Source organism: Equus caballus, chromosome 3 (assembly GCF_041296265.1).
Source record: "Equus caballus isolate H_3958 breed thoroughbred chromosome 3, TB-T2T, whole genome shotgun sequence".
Classification (NCBI taxonomy): domain Eukaryota; kingdom Metazoa; phylum Chordata; class Mammalia; order Perissodactyla; family Equidae; genus Equus; species Equus caballus.
The window spans coordinates 84,058,586-84,078,383 of record NC_091686.1 but is presented as its reverse complement, the minus strand read 5'-3'; the positions used below and the strand labels follow the sequence as shown (position 1 = coordinate 84,078,383).

The window sequence follows — 19,798 nt, the reverse complement described above, 5'->3', positions numbered from 1 at the left end:
CAGTGTGGTAATAGTATGTTGGTAAGTAGTTAACGATGAAATAAGAAGAAAGACGAAGTGAAAATCTCTGCTCCCAGTGAAAGACAGGTTCCTGGATCCAGCCAGGGGTGGAGGAAAGAAAGTAAAATCTGGACCCACTTGGATTGAATATATATATTCCGTGATAGCCATCATCCATATTGCAAGTAGACATGCATGGCGATTCCATTGGCAAGTCAATTATCACATGAACCCACTTGAAAGAAAACTTCATTGGCTTAACTTGAAACATTTGCGCTAGTGAGGCCTCCACAGGAAATAAGAGTGGCGTCTGGTTAAATTTGGTTAGGAGAGAACGTACAGTGAATAGCTGGGACCTCTGCCCTTTTAGTGGACGGTAGGCTGCTCTCATCTCTTAACTAGTGCTGGAGTTCTGGGTCAGTCGCCCTCAGCCTCAGTTTCCTCATCTATAACGTAGGGTTAATCACACCTATGTCCTTCAAGGCAGGGGTTTGGGTCAGATGCTGTTCTGAGGACTCTTGCAGTTTTGAGCTCTGATTAGAATCCAAGAGCAGAAAGGATATCTTGAAGGGCCCGGCTAATCCAGCCCTGCGTCCTTGACAGACAGCATCCCTGAGAGACAAAAGCCAGTCTTCTATGTCAAGGCTTCAGGGAAGAGGAGACAGAACCTCTCTTGTCAGTTCACTTCACCTCAGGATTTGCTTTCTTCTTTCTGAACTAAATTCCACGTGTCATTGAGAAGCGGCGTCTGAGAAAATGGAATTTTACAACCTCTGTAGAACAGTGATAGAAAAAGAAGTGGAATACTGAAGCTGGAGGGCTTTCTGATGATGCGAAATGAAGGCGCACCGAGGTGGGTTGTGCCGAACTTTCCACCAGGCTGTGAGGCCAGAGAGGAGCGGGGTGATCGTGGCACAGCCCACTCTTCAAACGCTTGTGTGAGCGCTGTCTGCAAGCTATAATTATTAGTAACAACAGCACAAGGCTCGCCAAGTGAGTGGTTCAGGAGGGCGGCCTGTGAAGTGTTTCGAGTCCCTCCAGCAGATAGTCCTCTAGCTCCCATTATGGGCCGGGGAACAGAAGGATGACCACAATGGCTCGGGGATGTGGCTTCCTGGAGTGTAGAACTAGTGGATCCTCCGGCTTTCTTGGCTGAACGAGTGTAGAAAATGAACGCCAGAGGATTGTGTTAATAATCAGCACCTGGTGTGCCTGAGGAACTCCAGTCCTGAAGCCGGTCAGTGTGGGGCAGCCGGACAAGACCAGCCCAGCATGCTCTCCTCCCAGGTCCTAGTGCCTGGTGTCTTGGGCTAGAAGACTACGTTTGCTGGGCACTTTTGAGCCTATGAAATGCTTTCACATGTGTAATTTCACTTAGTTAATTCTCAGGATGACTGTGTGCTATGCATGCTGTTATCCAATGCTACAAATAAGGAAACTGAGGCACGGAGAGTTTCACTGGTGCCCAAGGTTCTCTCACTCCGTGCCCAGGGCTCCTCCTCTCCACTCCAGCTGCTTTTCCACACTGTGATGTTTCATAAAGAAGGACAATGGAATGGACAAATATTTCGGTGATGCGCACACACACACATAGACACACACATGTGTGGCCAAATGTCATTGTCAATACGTATAAGAAATCTTTTGCGGAAACTTCCCTTTAATAAAGTATGAAGAAATATACTTTTCTAATTTATTTTTTTTCACTAGCTTATGGAATCCCGTGCTTTAAAAACATTCAAATATACAGAAGGTACATTTTCAGAAGCCTCACTCCATTCCTGTCCCCGTCTGTCCAGGTTACCTCTCCTCCTCACCCACAGGGAAATACTTCCATTGGTTTCATTAGGTTCTTATGAAACCTTCCAGAATTTCTTTAAGTGAATACAAGCAGGTAGAAATGTTATATCCTGGTGGTCTTTCCATATCAATACACAGACAGTGTCCTTGTTCTTTCTTCCAATGATGTTCCATTGTTTGGCTGGACCATCTAAATGATGGATATTTAGGGGAAGCAAGTATTTTTTAAAAAGATAAAAATCAAGGGTTTAAAAAAATGGCAAGTTGGGATGTGTTTATTCCCATTCAGGAGCCAGGCCTGACCACCGCTGATTGTTCCTGTAACCCCCTAAGTCATTGCTCATCTGAAAATGTCTGGTCTTCTGTTTAAGAATTCAGTGTCTACAACCCGGACCTTCACCATGTAGAAAGTGACATATCAAAAATCCCAGAAAAGCGATGATACAGACAAGAAAAAAAGATATTTTTATTTTTTACAAAACTAAAGTTTAAGTTGAATATGGTAATTGCTTAAACGTTTGGAATTTATTTGGCTACTACTTGCTGAAACAAAGTTCTCTTCTCTTCAGGTACCGAAGCAAATTAAAGCTGATCCGTGCAAAGGAAGAAGACAGTGGTCATTATACTATTGTAGTTCAAAATGAAGATGATGTAAAGAGCTATACCTTTGAACTCTTAACTCAAGGTATGTGAGGGCGGTATTAAGATACTGCTAGCTCAGTGAGTGTCTCCCAAGGAAAGCCTGGCACTTTTCTCCCAGGTCATTGGAGGGAAAAGCAACACTTTTCATGAGAAGCAGAGACTGGAGATGTCACATGTCAGGGATAACTTTGTTGGACTTGTGAATTCGCATAATTCTGGGAGGTTCCAGGCTACTCTAGAATAGTCTGACTGGGAATTCCTAGGCTCCAACAACTTCCTTACCATCTGCTTCTCAGTCTGGCACCTTTATTTCTGGGAAGAGTGAAATGATGCTTTTTGGTCCAGATGAGTTGAGATTGTTCCAGAGAGTTTTGGGCTTTTTGCTTAGCTTCTCTTGTAGACGTTCATTGCACAATGGCCTTACTAGAAGGGAGTGCCCAAGTCTGTTTACACTCAGGGTCAGCACCTATTTGCTGAGTACCTGCCACGTGCCAGGTACTGTCTCAGGTGGGCTCATTTGACCCTCACAGTAAATCTGTGATATAGGGATTAGTGTATTTCTAACTTATTTGATGATGGATTAAAAAACATCTTTAAAACCTAATAATATCCCACAGATGCACTGTGGTAAATGATGCTGTAGATTACACTTTAGCTGAATCTGTTAGTTGAATCCCAAGCCATAATATAATTAAGAGTCTCCTTGCTTTTCAAGCCAAATAACCACAGGGGCTGTTTGCTTTCCTACTCCAGATTTGAAACACCACAGGGCACAGATCCCAAAACACTGAAGCTGTGAAAATGCTCTTAACCAAATGGGTCTGTCCAAACTGGAGTGTGATTATGCGCCCAACTCATTTCAGCTGTCTCTCGGGTGGTTACTTGATTTGTGGGTTCGAGTGCTACGTAAGGCAGTTCTGAGCTCATATTCCACTTTGTAGTTCCTGGAAGGGTGGGGACACGGACCACTCAATTCCGACTTCTTTCCACCTCTTGCAGTTCCCTCATCTATTCTGGACTTGGTCGACGACCACCATGGCTCTACCGGGGGTCAGACTGTGAGATGCACAGCTGAAGGGACCCCTCTTCCTGACATTGAGTGGATGATTTGCAAGGATATTAAGAAGTATGGAAACCAGATGTTCCTTTTTCATTTGTGGTCAGAATGTTTCTTCCTTGACGCAAAGTACCTCAAATGCATTTTGTTTCTTTTACTGGCCCTTTTTTGTTTTTGTAATTCTTATTTGGCCTAAGTCTCACAAACTACAAGATAGGGTTCCGAACATGGACCTTGTGTGTGTGCGTGTGTGCGCGCGCGCACGTGTACTTGTGTGTACATGAATACTTGTAAGGAGAAGGTCCATGACTTTTATCAGATTTTCAAAGGGTCTCTAATCTGAAAAGAAGATGAACTTAAAAAACTGCTGCTGTAAGGGGATATCTACTACCCCGGCCCACATTTTCACCTCCCATTTCTTATATGGTGAACTTTGTTTGCTGGCTAGAATGGCATGTGAACATAAATGAAAATACTGCCCATGTGACTGCTCACTACCTCATTTGCCTACCTGCTTTTTTGGTGGCAGTTAACTCATCAGTTCCTCCTTCGTCTCCCATTCCTCAACCTTCTCAAATGGGCACATGAGCGACGTGTTCTCACTTCCGCCCATGGCAACTGTGTTCAGAATCCTCGATTGCTTCCCCCAAAGGCTGAGACTCCTAGACCTACCCCCTCCGAGGGCTAAGGGACCAGACTTGGATCTTGACTGGAGTTGGAATCTAGGTCTCATAGCTCACTCAGGGGATTGCTCCAACCCAAGTGACACCTTAGGGGCTCTTCAGAGTGTGGGTGGAGAGAAGGGAGGGCCCCAAGACTTTTTGAAGGGGTGGGAAATTGGGATAAACATTCTTGAAATTGAGCTGTTCAGTTTGCTTATGGTTCAAGGCTTAGGTTTGGTAGTTCCATTAGATTGAACTTGTTTATCTCTGCCTCACCTTCATAAACAGTTAATTTTCCAGTTATCTACCTGTAGGTTATTCTCTCTTGGGTGTGTGCAAACTAGTTTTAATGTTAATATGCACATAAAATAAGAAAATCAACCTGTAGCATCCCCAAATGTAGACGAGGTCAGAACTGCTTGCCGTCCTAGATCATTCTCACTGCCCCACTCGCCTCCATTACTCCCATTAATTGGCTCTATATTTATGTCCTTTTGTTCTCCAGATGTAATAATGAAACTTCGTGGACGATTTTGGCTAACAACATCTCAAACATCATCACGGAGGTCCACCCCCGAGACAGGAGTACTGTGGAGGGCCGAGTGACGTTTGCCAAAGTGGAGGAGACCATTGCCGTTCGGTGTCTGGCTAAGAATCTCCTTGGGGCTGAGAACCGAGAGCTGAAGCTGGTGGCTCCCAGTGAGTTGCTCCTCAGTCATCAGCTGAGCCCTTTCTCCCTCAGGCAGGACTTTGAATCCTAGATGGGGTCCGATAGGAATGAAGGTCCCAAGGCAGAAATTCAGCTTTGAGTACTCTTGAAGGGCCTCCTCTGGGCACCTGTGTGGGAGCCCTTTCTTTCAGATTCAGATTCAAAACTGCATCTTGCAGAGGCCCCTGGGTACTTTGCTTGTCCAACAGTGTAGCTACCGGGTCTCTTAGTGTGAGCATGAGGAGGGAGAATGAGGAAGGAGGATCTTCTGCCTTGTTGCTCCTTGCAACAGTTGAGACAGGTTGAATTCTTAAAATAAATAAATAAATAATGAAGCTGAAACAATGTAAACAAAATGCAGCCTTTCAAAATAAACTGAAGTTTTGGAACTTCCAGGAGCTCTCAATCTTGTTTATCAGTCTTTGTATTCCAATTCACATTCTGTCTGGGAGATTAATGTTGGAGCACCTTTGGAAAAAGTATTGTGTTCCCAATGGAATTTTGTCCCTTTCTCATCTAAGGGAAGAGTTGCAGTGATTTCATGGGTGTGGATAATTGAGAGATGGTATTGCCCGTCGCTAAAATGCGCCAGGCAGCTCTCATGCTTCGCCCCACCTCTTACTGAGAGATTTCTGGCCCAGAAACAGCCACCCTGCCTTCCTGCCCTCCTGCATGTTCATGCGAATTCTCCACTGTGCCTCTCTCTCGTCCTCTAGCTCTACGTTCTGAACTCACAGTGGCAGCTGCGGTCCTGGTGCTGTTGGTGATTGTGATCATCTCACTTATTGTCCTGGTTGTCATTTGGAAGCAGGTAGATATTTTCTGAAAGAACTAAAAATCTTTGAAACCAATAAGAACGAGAAGAATAGCAACGTAATTCAGTGCTTAGCACAGAGAAGGAGCTCAGTAATTGTATGTTGAGTGAGTGTTGTTGGATCCTACTGTATCCAGTGGCTTTGCTGCTGCAGTTAAGCTCTGGTGCATTGCAACTTTGGGGATTCACCAGTTCCCTGTCCTGGTCGTTTATAGAAACCGAGGTACGAAATTCGTTGGAGGGTCATTGAATCAATCAGCCCTGATGGACATGAATATATTTATGTGGACCCGATGCAGCTGCCTTATGACTCGAGATGGGAGTTTCCAAGAGATGGCCTCGTGCTTGGTAAGCTCCTCCCGGGTGGTCTCGCAAGGCTCCCTTTTGATTTGTACACAACTTTACTCTATATGCCTGGGGAGGAACAGGGACCTGAGCTGGTGATGAGTGAGAGCGAGGGAATAGAAATTGGCTTCCAGAAATACTTTTCTGTCTTGAAAATGAGTTCACTGAATCACTGAAATGATTTTTTTTTAATCTCATTCTATAGCAAATTATAGTTAAAGAAAATTTTACAAAGGGAGAAGAGAATTTGAGGCGGGCTGCCACTTCCAATTTGCTTTGGAAATGACACAAATTGAAAAGGAGGTGAATTTCTGTGACTGAAAAGAACAGATGAGAAATGCATGAGGATAACCACAAAATATATTTTTATCCAGTACATTCTGAAGATGTATGATACTTCTTTAGAATATATATGTTTAGAATATAGAATATAAAAATATAGGTGCATTTTAAAGCAAAAACACGTAAAAATAATCAAGCCAACTTATGACACGCTTTTCAAATATTTCAATCTTGGGCTGAGACCAAGTACATAAACTTTAGTCCAGGGGATTTTTTTCTTTTTTAAATCACATCCTGAATGAATGGAGACAGGACAAAGACAAATGAAAGTTAGAGCTATGAATATTCTAACGGTATGTACTTTGCAGGATGCCAAAGGCGGTTTTTAATTATCCGCTTGTCTCATTCCAAAAAACAGCAAGGTTAGGTCTTGTAAAGAGTTACTTAAACTGAAATCAAACAAGACACCCGAGCTGCTCCCAATTTCAAATACTTATACCTGGGAACTAAGCTTTCTTTATTATATTTTGCCCCGATTTACCAAAAGGAATGAGGCGCTTAGGGAAGTTAAAAAGTAATAAAATATGGGGAAAAAAAGGGCAACATCCCTAATCTGGCAGGAGGCATTTCTGTGTCTTGCTGCTCCTGTGTATTCGCAGGTTGCTATGGAAGCAACTCCTTTCCAGGTACGGTTTCCAGCAGTGCAGACAGGCAGTCAGAGGCAGTGTTGGCTGTTCGTGTCCCCTGTGAGCTGAGGCTGCCCTTGACTTGGCTCTCCATGGTGAGACTGACCACTATGGGAAATGTTCCTTTAGACTGTTAGCTTTTTGAGAATGGCGGCCACAGCTTCCCTTTCTTTTTGTCTCTCCCAACATGTAGCAAAGGGCTGTGCTTCCAGGGCGTGTTGAGTCTTTGCTGTTTCTGCTCTCCCTGACAAATAGACAGTGAGGACACCAGCTGGAAGTTTATTTCATCACTCCTTGGAATCAGGGCTATCTCGAATACTGAAGTATTTCCAGTGGATAAGGATTTACTGATGCAAAAGATGCCCCTGTTTGCATGTGGAAAACAGAAGGGTAGAGACCCAGGAGGTTTGGGCAAGAGCCACAGAAAGCAAGTACAAGGAGCCCACGGTCTAGCTCAGCACGCGAACTGGTAGACAGAGTGCTCACACCGGGGAGGGCTGCACCCTCCTTTCCCCCCCGTCTGTTTTCCTTTCCCTTGCAAATGTTATTTGACAAAAGCAATTATACTAATTTCCTTCCCTGTGGGTTCAATTCTGGTTTTGACATGATGACTTGGAGGAATCATTATGCTTACACCGTACAGGAAAAACACCGCCCAGCTGTGCACCCCCGATGCTGGTAAATAAAGCTGCTGAGACGCCTGACTTCTGTGTATGTTAATGGTTCTGGTTGCCCACAGGTCGTATCCTGGGATCTGGTGCGTTTGGGAAAGTGGTCGAAGGAACTGCTTATGGATTAAGCCGGTCCCAACCTGTCATGAAAGTAGCTGTGAAGATGCTAAAACGTAAGTGCCCCTTCCTGGGGATTTTTTGAACATGGAGCTATTAAGTGAATTGCTCAAAATCACACAGCCAGTAAATACCAAATTTAACTAGATCTTGCTTCTCTTGAGTCTAGGTTTTATGTGTATTTAGACTCTTTCATCCATTAGGTTTATGTAGCTTGTTCTTGTTGCCTGTATGTTGGAAAATCAAGAATTGTTATTTGTAGTGATGTCTTTTTATCCTAAAGACTAGAGATTAGTCATGAGAGTAACTATCTGTTTCTCTTTTAGACTCTTTTCAAATAGAATAATAATCCAGTCACAGGATTAGCCAGGTTTTGGCTTTTTCTAGGAAGTAAGTAGCTCAGTTGAGCTGATATGTGATTTATTTCTTCAACAGCCACAGCCAGATCTAGTGAAAAACAAGCTCTCATGTCGGAACTGAAGATAATGACTCACCTGGGGCCGCATTTAAACATTGTGAACTTGCTGGGAGCCTGTACCAAGTCAGGTAGGCTTATTGACCTGGGAGTGAGGGTTGCCTGTGGCTGTGAAAACTGTTGAACCAGGCTTTTTAAACCCCTGTTCTCTACCTCTAAAGATGCCAGCAAATAGAAGTCCCTTGAATGGAGTTGACTGGATTCCACTGAACTCATGGAAGCTCATTGTTTTTGAGCAACATCTCTTGCCAGTGCAAACATAGCCATTCATGGCTTTTCTCTTCTTCATTTTCATACTCATCTCCTAACGGGTTTTGGTCTCCACAGGCCCAATTTACATCATCACGGAGTACTGCTTCTATGGGGATTTGGTCAACTATTTGCATAAGAATAGGGACAGCTTCCTGAGCCGCCACCCAGAGAAGCCAAAGAAAGAGCTGGACATCTTTGGATTGACCCCTGCTGATGAAAGCACACGGAGGTGGGTGCAGAGCGATGTTGCTGTGAATCGTGGTCTTACGAGCCTCACCAGTGAGGAGAACGCTTGTCCTGAGAGAGGCCACACCTGCAGATTCGGTGCCAGGATGTAGCAAGACTTAGAGTCCAATTACCCTGCCCCTTCATCCCTGAGATACATGATGCCTGCTGGCGTTTGGACTGGGCTGTCACTCAGGGAGCCTTGCTGATAGGTTTGAATGAGAGCGAGAGTTGGAATCATTCTGGGAGCCATTCTGCTGTTGATGTGTGGTTCACTTAGGACCTATAAAATGCACCTCTGACCAGGGATGCCTCGGAGCTTGTATCTTGTGAGAAAGTGTCTGAGCATCTCTAAGCTTGATATGCTGGTCCTTGCTGAACCTGGGCCAGTAAATTAAGCCAGTGATAGTGATCCCCACTGTAGAAACCTGTCAGTGGCTATAAAGATCTCTGTAGATAGGAAGTTCTGTAACATCAGAAAGTCCAATGAGTTCCTTCATATTAAGTTACTTGATGGCCACCAAATGGGTGCTAAATGGGTGCTAAATTTATTGAGTAGCAGGAATTGTCTGCCCAGGCTGCATGTCACGTAGCACAGGTTCATGGCCTGTGAATTGAAAAACAGAAAGAATAACGATGGACGTAATGTAATGTAATTTTCAAACTTTAAATGTAATAGACATAAAATTTTATAAGCCTCTGGGAGCCCCACTGTCTTGGATTTGGCTCTTCAGGATGTCTATGCTCCTGCTGAAGATGTGCAGGACACTGACACTGAAAGCAAACAGGTAAATAAATAATAATAATGTTAGGCAGCTAACATTTGTGGCGCCCCTGTGCCAGGTACCATTCCAAATATCCCCCGAGTCTTTCCCATCTTTGTAAATGGGATTCATTCTACATCCTCAGAGAGTGCTTCCTTAGCCCCCAGATTGGGTCGTTTTCCTTGTCTGCTGTCAAAACCTTCCTTCCTTCACAGCACACCTGAGTTGAGATGCTTGTTGATTAGTGCTCATCTCCCCAGCAAGCCTACCCCACGTGAAGGGTGTGGGTTGGTTTTGCTTTTGCTCACCCCTGTTGCCCTGCACACTGTAGGCACCTGGTCATCATCTGCTGGATGTTGAATGACTACTCCAGAGGGGGACCCCTGGTAAGGTTTCTTTTTCTGTTTTTACAGTTATGTTATTTTATCTTTTGAAAACAATGGTGACTACATGGACATGAAGCAAGCTGATACCACACAGTATGTCCCCATGCTGGAGAGGAAAGAGGTTTCTAAATATTCGGACATCCAGAGGTCGCTGTATGATCGCCCAGCCTCATATAAGAAGAAAGCTATGTTAGGTAAAATGTCTGTGCTCGCTCTTTGGGTGTTGTGATCTTCCAGTGGTTTACTATGATGTGTAAAATACTCAGAAGAAAGCGAGAAGCGTGGTAAGCACAACTACCAGTCTGCATGGTCCCTAAAGGCAGGTCTGCACAACCAAGTCTGTGACATGTTTTCACAGGTTTGTAGCCTGTGGGTTGAAAAGAAGAAAAAGAAGAAAGAGACTTCATATAATGAATTTTTCAGACTATAATGTAGTCATTGTAAAGAATTAGTTATTCTGATAGAATGATCTTTCTTTTTTGGTGTTAACGTTATGTTTTTCTTTTGTTTAATGAGAGTGTGGTGGTAATTGGTGTTTTTTCTCTCAGTGCCCTTATTTGGCAAAATTAAGAATTGGCAATCTTATATTGGTTCCTAATATTATTTTTTAAATTTAGTTTTATACCTCTGATATCTATGAGTTCAATAGCCCCCGCTTTTAGCTTTGCCAGTATCCAATTTGTGATAGAAACTGGAAAGCAGATGATTTGAGGTTTTATTTTCTGACAGGGGCATTGAGTGTTTCTACTGGATGTTGTTTGAAGGAAGATCCATCTGTTTGCAAAGCAGATGAGCATGTGGCGGGGTTGAATTGATTGATAAACTCCGGGGAGCCTAGCTGATGCCCAGACCAGATGGACTGTCCCACATCTGCTGGGAGGTGGCCCCTCCAGGGTTCTAGCCTCATCACAGGCTTGGAGGGGGAACGGGAGGGTGCCTACTAATGAGTCTGATGTTGACTTGTCCCTGCTCTTGTATTATTGGGTGTGAGCCCTCCCTTTGGTCACTGCAAAAAAATGTTGAGCTGCTATAGAAATTGTTTTGGAAATCACTAATGCGCTCTGAATGCTTTCAAGGTTCTTAAGTGAAAGGTACAATCCATTAAAAAAAAGAATGTGCTTGTTTTGCAAAGCTCAGTACGCATTAATATTTTCCACTGCTGCAGTTCCAAGTTCCACGCACTTCCCATTGCCAAGTGGGTAAGCTTCCAGGCCCTTTTTAAAGATTAGCCAATGAGAGTTGTCGGAACCAGTGCTTCCTCTCCCCTCCTGTGTTGTTAAAAATAGTTTACATTGCTTCCCAGGCTGGACCTGGCTCTGGACTGCAGGGGAAGCTGATTCATGCACAGCCCAGGCCTGCTGGCAGGCAGACTGCTGCTTTCTGGCCTTCCCCTCGCTGGCTGGAAAAATGTGAATGGCTGCAGCTACTCTTGACTTGCCTGAAAATTTTCAAAAAGAACTGAGAACTGCTGGCCTGGGTTGCCTTCTTCCTCGAAAACCCTGGGACCCTTCCAGATGGGACTAACCGGGGAAAGTGGACACGTTAGAAACAAAGGGAACTAAACACAAAGTCATTGGCACTGATCTTTAAGATTGCTACCTCAGGTCTGACTGGTGGGTGATTTTATTCACAAAATAAGTCAGCTACGAGGAAGGTGGCTTTAAAAAGAAAAAAAGCAATTCCTGGAAGCTACTTTTTCAAAGGGCCCTCATGTACATTCATCATGGAAGATTTTAGTGTGTGTGTGTAGTTTAAAGGTGGCTGAAGTGATTTGCTAACTAAAAAATTTGGAAGGCAAACAACAAAATATGTGTGAGACCCCGGTAGGTTGGTTCTTATGGAGATATATGTTTTTTAACCAGATATGTGTTTCTGCTGATACATTTCTTTTTTAAGATGGAACCTTTGCATAGTTTAGATACCCACCTGTGTGGTCTAGAAATTGTATAAAAAATAATTTAGATGTTTTTTGGACAAGCCTCAGTAGCCTGACAAGTGGCCCATCCCTACGAGAGTGTCACAGGGGGTGATGTTTCATGGGATTCACTGGGACCAACACACTTAATTCCTTTTCTGCAGACTCAGAAGTCAAAAACCTCCTTTCGGATGATAACTCAGAAGGCCTAACTTTGCTGGATTTGTTGAGCTTCACTTATCAAGTTGCCCGAGGAATGGAGTTTTTGGCTTCAAAGAATGTAAGTGTGTTCAAGATTTTAGATCTGGGCCACAGATCTCAGAGTGAGGTTTGCGTGGAAGGTAGATCTTGGAAGACCAGTAGCAATGGCTGCTTCTCTCTTTCCTCTTCTCCAAAGCAGAGCAGGGAGGTGGACATCCTCTGGTGTCTACTTTTCTCCAGAGCTTTCTCCCTCTTGGGAGTGGTTGGGATGAGAGCCTGGGGGAGGTGAGCTCTTTGTACCAGGACAGCCTCACTGAGGTGTGCCAGGCAGCTCCGTGTGCTATCATGAAGTGGCCCCCGGCAGGGGTGATGCTGTCTGGAGGCAGGTAGATTGACCCTGACATTGTTTCTTCTCTTTCTGGGCAGTGTGTCCACCGGGACCTGGCTGCTCGCAACGTCCTCCTGGCACAAGGGAAAATTGTGAAGATCTGTGACTTTGGCCTGGCCAGAGACATCATGCATGATTCCAACTACGTGTCCAAAGGCAGCGTACGTGCTCTCTCCCCTCATTTGGCATTGTCACGCTCCCTCGCTCGAATCTCTGAAGTCAGGTGTTGCTTCTAGCCACTTGGTGCCCATATTTTTAACATCGAGTCCATGAGACTCATGAATGGGCTTCAGGGGGTCAGTGTGAAGCACAGACTCTGTGGCCAGACTGCCTGGGTGTGAGCACCAGCTCCAGCTCTCACCAGTGTGGGATTTGTGGCAAGTTACTTAACCATTCTGTGCCTCGGTTTCCCTATTTGTAGCTGGGAAGTGATAACAGTACCTATCTCCTGGGTTGCCATGGGATAATAAATCAGTGAAATCATGTAAAATGCTTAGGACAGTGCCTGGCACAAAAAGCACCCAATAAGTGTTGACTATTAATATGTAAATTGTTTGGTGTGTGTCCATACGTGCATTTCCAAGGAGGGCATCTCTAATTTACCGAATTTTCAAAAGGTATCTCTGACCTCTAAAAATGTTAAAAACATTTGAGTTAATATATCTTGGAAGCATAATTTCCTTAAAGATAGCCATTCTTCCTTATACCTGAGCCTTTCTCCCCACCTCTTCCACCTCTAGGCAGATAAAGTCACTTGGGCTACATCTGCCCTCTTTTGGTACCATTCTAACCACCCCACTGCACTGGTCCTGAGACACCTATGGGGTTGCTGCATCTGCCTAGAGAAGGATGCTGACCTGTGTCCATGCTCTGTGTGTTTCATGTACTGTGTGGCCATGACCTGTAGCTTCAGGCACTCTGAACAAACCAATGGACTTTGGTGGTGCCAATTTCTCACCCGTCCGTAAAGGTTATGAATCTCCGTTATCTCCTTAGCCATCTCAGAGGACCGAAGGCGCAGCTCCTTTATGTGTCTGCTTCAGTTTACTATTTCCACTGAAGGTTGGACCAGCCTCGCAAAAGAGGCTGCAGAATTATCATACTGTCGCGCTCTTTGTAGTGGTAGGAAATGACCACTTCTTAAAGTTCAAAAACGTAATTGACTTTCAGATCACTGGATCTGTTTCTTAGTTTTATTCTTAGGAACACCTGAAAAGAGAGGACAGGTCCATTCAGGGCTCACACTTTTGGGTCGAAATTCAGGGTTAGATATTTTTGGATGTTATTCCTTTGGAGGACATAGAGGCAACATCGCCCATTCATCACTCGTCAGATATTTATCTGGCACCCACTAGGATGCCAGGCCCTCCTCTGCATGCTGAGAGTACAGCGGTGAACAACACACACAGGAGACGCTTGTGTGGGGCAAGGCTATCACTGCAAGTTGTTACTAGGCCTGAGAGAACCCCGTCCCACTTCTGCTGCTGTGGATCCTGGTGTGTCCGCTGGGTTTAATGTCCTCCCTCCCTCCCCGCAGACCTTTCTCCCTGTGAAGTGGATGGCTCCTGAGAGCATCTTCGACAACCTCTACACCACGCTGAGTGACGTCTGGTCTTACGGCATTCTGCTCTGGGAGATCTTTTCTCTTGGTATGGGCCTGACATCTCTGCTTGTCTGGGTTGTTCTGGAAGAGCACTGGAAGGGAAACACTGTGTTTTTCCAAGCTCCAGGAATGTAAACAATGTGAAAATACCCGGTGTGACGCAAGTGTGCTGCAGCCCATTTATGTCACACATTGTACACTCGTGATGTCTGGGGTGTGCCCATGAGGACTGAGATGGGGGTCTTGGGGGGCTGTGCCCTCACCCCTAGCCTTTGCCCTCCCTCTCCTTTGGGCTATGCTAGAGTGACTTTCTCCCACTGGAAATGCTCCTGTTGACATCCACACACCAGCTGCTCTTTCATCTTGGACTTTGGGTTAATGGGTTCACCAGTGCAGAGCTGCCCACCCCCTCACCTTATGGTGATCACGCTCACATGAAACTAGTGTGGGGACGAAAAGGGCGTGACTCTCCTTCCTGGTCATCATTCTGGAGGAGAGAAAGCTCCCATTCATTCATTCAGTCAGTCAGTCAGTCACCAGGTACTAAACAACACAGGTGCCCCATGCTGCCAGGCGAGGGCCCGAAGAGAGGGGTGAATTAGGACCCCGACCTGCAGACAGTTCATCTGGGGAGATGAGACTTACATACTTACTGATACACTGTGTGGTCCTAATTTAAAATTGTAGCGGGAGTCCAGAGGAAGGAGAAAGGAGTCCTGGACTAGTTTTGGAAGGCTTTAGAGAGGAAACTAAACTTGACTTGGCTTTGACCATAAAAATGTGAACTATTTCATGAATTTACTGTCATCCTGATGTGATAGTGAAGGTCCTCCCTGCCTGGTCTCCTTTTTCTGTCTTAGCTCTCTCTCCATGGATGTCACGTGGGTCAGCCCAGTGTGTGCCTTCACTGAGTCTCACACTCCCTTAAGAGCAGAGAATTATCTAGACATTTCAGACCCCAACTTTGACTTTTGCTTTAATTGTTTGAGCATTTCTGGTGAAAATGACTCTTTTGGCCTCTGATTCAGAATTTCTCTTGCTTTTCTCTTTTGGTTTGTATGTGTAGATCCAATTGTCAGAAACATTGAAAAACGCTTCTATCTTTTTCTAAAGATGTAGAATTTTTGCCTAGGGTGCCTGGTCTTGACCAACTTAGAAGTCCTGGTTAAATTTAAGATCTGGGCAGGCTGTGAAATCAAGAGGATGATAACACTTAGTTTCCAAGAAAAAATCACTACTTCAAGGTGGGGATCCACAAACGTTTTCTAAAGGTGCTGTATGACCCCAAGTGTTTCCATGGTGTCCCACACACGTTAATCCTGGGGGTTTTCTTCTTTGGCTTCCAGGTGGCACACCCTACCCTGGCATGATGGTGGATTCTACTTTCTACAATAAGATCAAGAGTGGGTACCGGATGGCCAAGCCTGACCATGCCACCAGTGAAGTGTGAGCCCCTCCCCATCCCGTGGGGCTTATGGTTATGCCCAGTGGGTCTGTGGTAGTTGGGGGTGGGGGTCCCCTGACGCTCCTCCCTGCACCCACTCTGAGTTGTGCTCTTCTCCAGCTATGAGATCATGGTGAAGTGCTGGAACAGTGAGCCGGAGAAGAGGCCCTCCTTTTACCACCTGAGTGAGATTGTGGAGAATCTGCTGCCTGGACAATATAAAAAGGTTTGTCTGGGCCTCTTAAGATGGGTGGAAAGGAATGGACAAAGAGAGAAGATAGTAGCTGGTAGTTAAGCCAGTGAGAAGCATTGTTCAACACTGTTTTAAAAGAACATTTTCAAAGGAGGATAAAGATTGTGTGATCCAGTGGCCGGGCTTCAGGGAGGGCCCCGCGGGCCCCTGGTAGTGATGATGAATGAAAACCCTCCCCTGCCCGCAGGGCTCCCGTTTCATCTGAAGTGTGCAACACCTGGAAGCACTTTAGTCTCCAGATGTTTGAGTATCTGAAGCGACTGTGCAGTTGGAAGTCTCAGGGCATCCACAGCCATTAAATCTCTAATTTGAATGCCCTTAAATCCATGCAAAATTGGCTTTTACCAGCTGACTGGAAGGAACAACCTCAGCTGTTATCTGTGGCTCCAGCTGGTTTTTTTGTGGAATAGGAAGCATTGTTCAAAGGAACAAATGTAATTTCATGGAACCAAGCAGGATATGTTAATGAATGAAACAACTTCCTGTGGAGATGCTGAGAAGGAAGCCCAGATGCACTTGTATAATAAACTCAACTTCTTAGATTCAGGTTCTTCACTGTGTAGACATTTCATCCTTATTGCTTCTCTTTCTTCTCAAGGAGGAACAGTGCTAGGAGGTTGCACGCTGAACTGGAAGTTAAATACTTTTGTCCGTTGATTATCTCACTGCCCATTACAAGTCCATAAGTGAGGCAGTGAGGAGGCAGGAGGAAATTAACTGTAGGTCAGTCACAGATACTCTGGTTGGTGAAGATGTGTTGATGGGAAGAGACTAGAACTATTGTTGGAAATGCAGACCTTTTTAGATCAAAGGTCTCTAAGTTTTGAGTTCGATTTCTCCAATGTTTAAGGATCAGGAAGGCTTCAGGTGTGCTGTTCCCAGTGGAAGTCCTTGTCATCTCTTATCGGGGCCCATCCAAGCCCTGGAGAGATGGTGTGATGGGGGCCGGAGGGTCGGTGCTAGTCCCAGAGCAGGGAGTGTGTATGTATGGGGCACAGCTGTAGCTACTGACTTGGAGAAGGGGCTCTTGGTATCTTAAGATCTACCAGCAGGAGATCTCTGCCTTTGGTGGTCCTTTTTTCATGTTCCACATCTCTAGGAACAGTTGACATCTGACACACCCTCAGGTGTCTAAATCCCATATCTGTGAGGTAGTTTGGAAACACAGACAGTTAAAAAATAGTAAGTTCTGAGCATCTGTATTCTTTTTTGCAGTTTGGTCAATAATACTTGATTAACTATGTGACATGAATGTTTGCAGAGTTATGAAAAGATTCACCTGGACTTCCTGAAGAGCGATCATCCCGCCGTGGCACGCATGCGCGTGGACTCTGACAACGCCTACATTGGCGTCACCTACAAAAATGAGGAAGACAAGCTGAAGGACTGGGAGGGTGGCCTCGACGAGCAGAGGTTGAGTGCGGACAGTGGCTACATCATCCCTCTGCCGGACATCGACCCTGTTCCGGAGGAGGAAGACCTGGGCAAGAGGAACAGACACAGGTAGGTGTGGGCACAACCTCAGCTTCCCATGGTGCTCACCTGTGCCTCCCCCAGCACCCCAAAGGAGAGGGGCCATGGCTGCAGACAATGAGGCTCCCCTGGTGATGGATCTGTTCTAGGGGAGTGGGCAGACCAATCCCCAAGGGGTCAGTTCAATTTTGAAAATGCTTCCCAGATGATTCTATTATGTGCCCCCTGGGCCTGAGGGAGGTGTAGGGTGGGGAGGGACATGCTTCCCTGGTGAAGAATCTTTGACCTCAGGTAAGTCCTCAGATAATTTGATCAAACTGACAGAGCAGCTGTGGTTGAGATAATAGAAGCCTCTCTTGCTGTTTTCTTAGTCAGTCATCAAACTGAGGAGAAAGTTGAGAGAGAGGCTGGACCGGGCTATTTGATGCTACCTCAGTGGTTCTTCACCTTAGCTGCAAGTTGGAATCACCTGGGGAGATTTAAAAACTACTGATCTACAAACTTTACCCAGACCCACAAATTAGAATCTGGGGGAGTGGGGCCCAAGCGCTCCCTGGCTGATTTGTTCTTTCTTTCTTTTTAACTTTGTGTTGTGGAAGTTTTCTAACATGCACAATTCAAGAAGTATAGTGAACTGTCAGGCAATGTGTCACTCAGTTTCAGTGTTTATGAATTCATGGCTGATCTGCATGCATGATCACATCTACTCCTCCTCCCCTGCCCGCTCTAGATTATTTTGAAGCAATCCTAGATGTCATATCCTTTCATCCATGGACATTCCAGTGTATATCTCTAAAAGATAAGGGCTCTATTTTAAAAATAGCTACAGTTAAAAAGTTATTAAAAATATCTACAATACCATTATCTCACCCTCAAAAATGACGATAAATCATTAAAAGCATCAGATATCCAGTCAGTGTTCAAGTTTCCATGATTCTCTCACAAATATTATTTTACATTTGGTTTCTTCTATTCAAGACCCAAATAAGAGTCACATGTTGCATTTGGTTGATAGGTCTCTAAGTTCATCATGCCTCTTTTTTGCCCTCTTACGTGTTATTTGTGAAGAACCCAGAGTGTCTGCCTCTAGAATTCCCACATTCAGAATTTTGCTGGTTGCATCTCGTAGTGTGGTTTATCACATGCTTCTGTCTCCTGTATTTGTCGTAAACTGGTAGTTGGTCTAGAGGCTTGATCTGACTCAGCTTGGATTTTTGGCAGGCGTGCTTCAGAGATGGTGTTGTGTACTTCCATCAGGAGGTCCCTACTCTTCGGTTGTCTTTTTGTGACATTGACAATCACTGGTGATCATTATCTAGATGTGTTAATTTATTACCCAGGTGTTGCTAATGCACAGCCAAGACTAGAACCATTGGTTTACGTGGTCCAGATGGAGACCATGCCCCAATTCCCTGCTCTCTGCATAGCCTTTAAACAGAGGCAGGAGAAGGTGATAGGTTTAAGGTCCCCTGGTTCAAGGTCCAGGTTCAAGGTCCAAGTTGCTTATGAGTCTCTTATTTTCCCTCTTTGTCTAGGATGTTGTTTTCTCTTCTTCTTCAGTTGTTCAGTTGACTACATACAATTATTTAGGCACGTTGCATTATTATTTTGGAGGCTTAGAGCTGTGACCTCTCTCAACCAATTTAGGTGTAAGGTATAGACAGCCTTTATTTGTATGCACCAGGTAATTTTAAAAGTACAAAGATTTTTTTGTTTTTGTTTTTTGGGGATGTGTTATGAGATTTGGAGATAGGGCAAAGTGGCCTGTATGACTTACCTATCTAATTATCCTTTGCTCAGGACAGTTTATAAAATATGCTTATATTCCTTATGCAACAGTCTTTCTCCAAGTTTGGGGATCTGTGGTAGAACTGCATGGGGATGGGAGAAGGCTGAGCAGTGGTCTCCGAGCGCTCAAGCCCACATCTGCCATCCATTTGGTTTCTTTGTATTTGTGGGCTCTGAATAATATTTCAGTTGTGAAAAAGAGTTCTGCTTCTAAATAAAGTTAGAAAGTCACATTGGGATAAATAACATAAGAAGGGTCCTCAGAACTTTTCTAGGGGTACACAAGGCTGGAGTGCAGAATTTGATACCTCTTCCACAAGGAGGCTCCATGACCGAGAACAATTTTAGTTGATAGGTAGTTGTTGTATTAGAGGAAGAGAACTCCTGAAAGGGTGGTACGTCTGATCTTTGACTTGTAAAAGGTATGTCCCAAACGACTACACCAGGTCAGGGGGGACTGTGGCCCCGACAGGCGGGCTGAGCATGGTGAGTGTCGTAGCTTGGGCTGCTGCCATAACACAAGACCACAGACTGGGGGCACTAAATGATAGAAAATTATTGTCTCACAGTTCTGGAAGCTGGAAGCCCAAGATCAAGGGGTTGGCAGGTTTGGTTTCTCTAGTGCCTCTGTCCTGGCTTGCAGATGGCCGCCTCCCTGCTGTGTCCTCACACGGCTTTTTTCTGTGTGTGCATCCCTGGTGTCTCTTCCTCTTCGTATAAAGATATCAGTCCTATGGGATTAGGGACCCGTTTTAGTGACTTCATTTAACCTTAATTACCTCCTTAATGGCCATATCTCTGAATATAGTCCCATTGGAGTTTAGGGCCTCAGCTTATGAATTTGGG

At 44.9% G+C, this 19,798-nt stretch overlaps 1 protein-coding gene across 5 annotated transcripts in view; it reads left to right on the top strand.

Annotated features, from left to right (window-relative positions):
• PDGFRA (platelet derived growth factor receptor alpha) overlaps positions 1-19,798 on the top strand; it is a 44,256-nt gene that overhangs the window by 18,495 nt on the left and 5,963 nt on the right. For all 5 annotated transcript variants that reach the window (XM_001492277.6, XM_005608767.4, XM_070262463.1 and 2 more), the window contains 15 exons: positions 2,370-2,485; positions 3,442-3,568; positions 4,667-4,860; positions 5,587-5,681; positions 5,900-6,032; positions 7,737-7,841; positions 8,221-8,331; positions 8,588-8,741; positions 9,915-10,081; positions 11,967-12,082; positions 12,430-12,552; positions 13,929-14,040; positions 15,341-15,440; positions 15,559-15,664; positions 16,953-17,194. In XM_001492277.6, the coding sequence (XP_001492327.3) occupies positions 2,370-2,485; positions 3,442-3,568; positions 4,667-4,860; positions 5,587-5,681; positions 5,900-6,032; positions 7,737-7,841; positions 8,221-8,331; positions 8,588-8,741; positions 9,915-10,081; positions 11,967-12,082; positions 12,430-12,552; positions 13,929-14,040; positions 15,341-15,440; positions 15,559-15,664; positions 16,953-17,194 (2,001 nt within the window). The remainder of the gene's footprint in view (positions 1-2,369; positions 2,486-3,441; positions 3,569-4,666; positions 4,861-5,586; positions 5,682-5,899; positions 6,033-7,736; positions 7,842-8,220; positions 8,332-8,587; positions 8,742-9,914; positions 10,082-11,966; positions 12,083-12,429; positions 12,553-13,928; positions 14,041-15,340; positions 15,441-15,558; positions 15,665-16,952; positions 17,195-19,798) is intronic.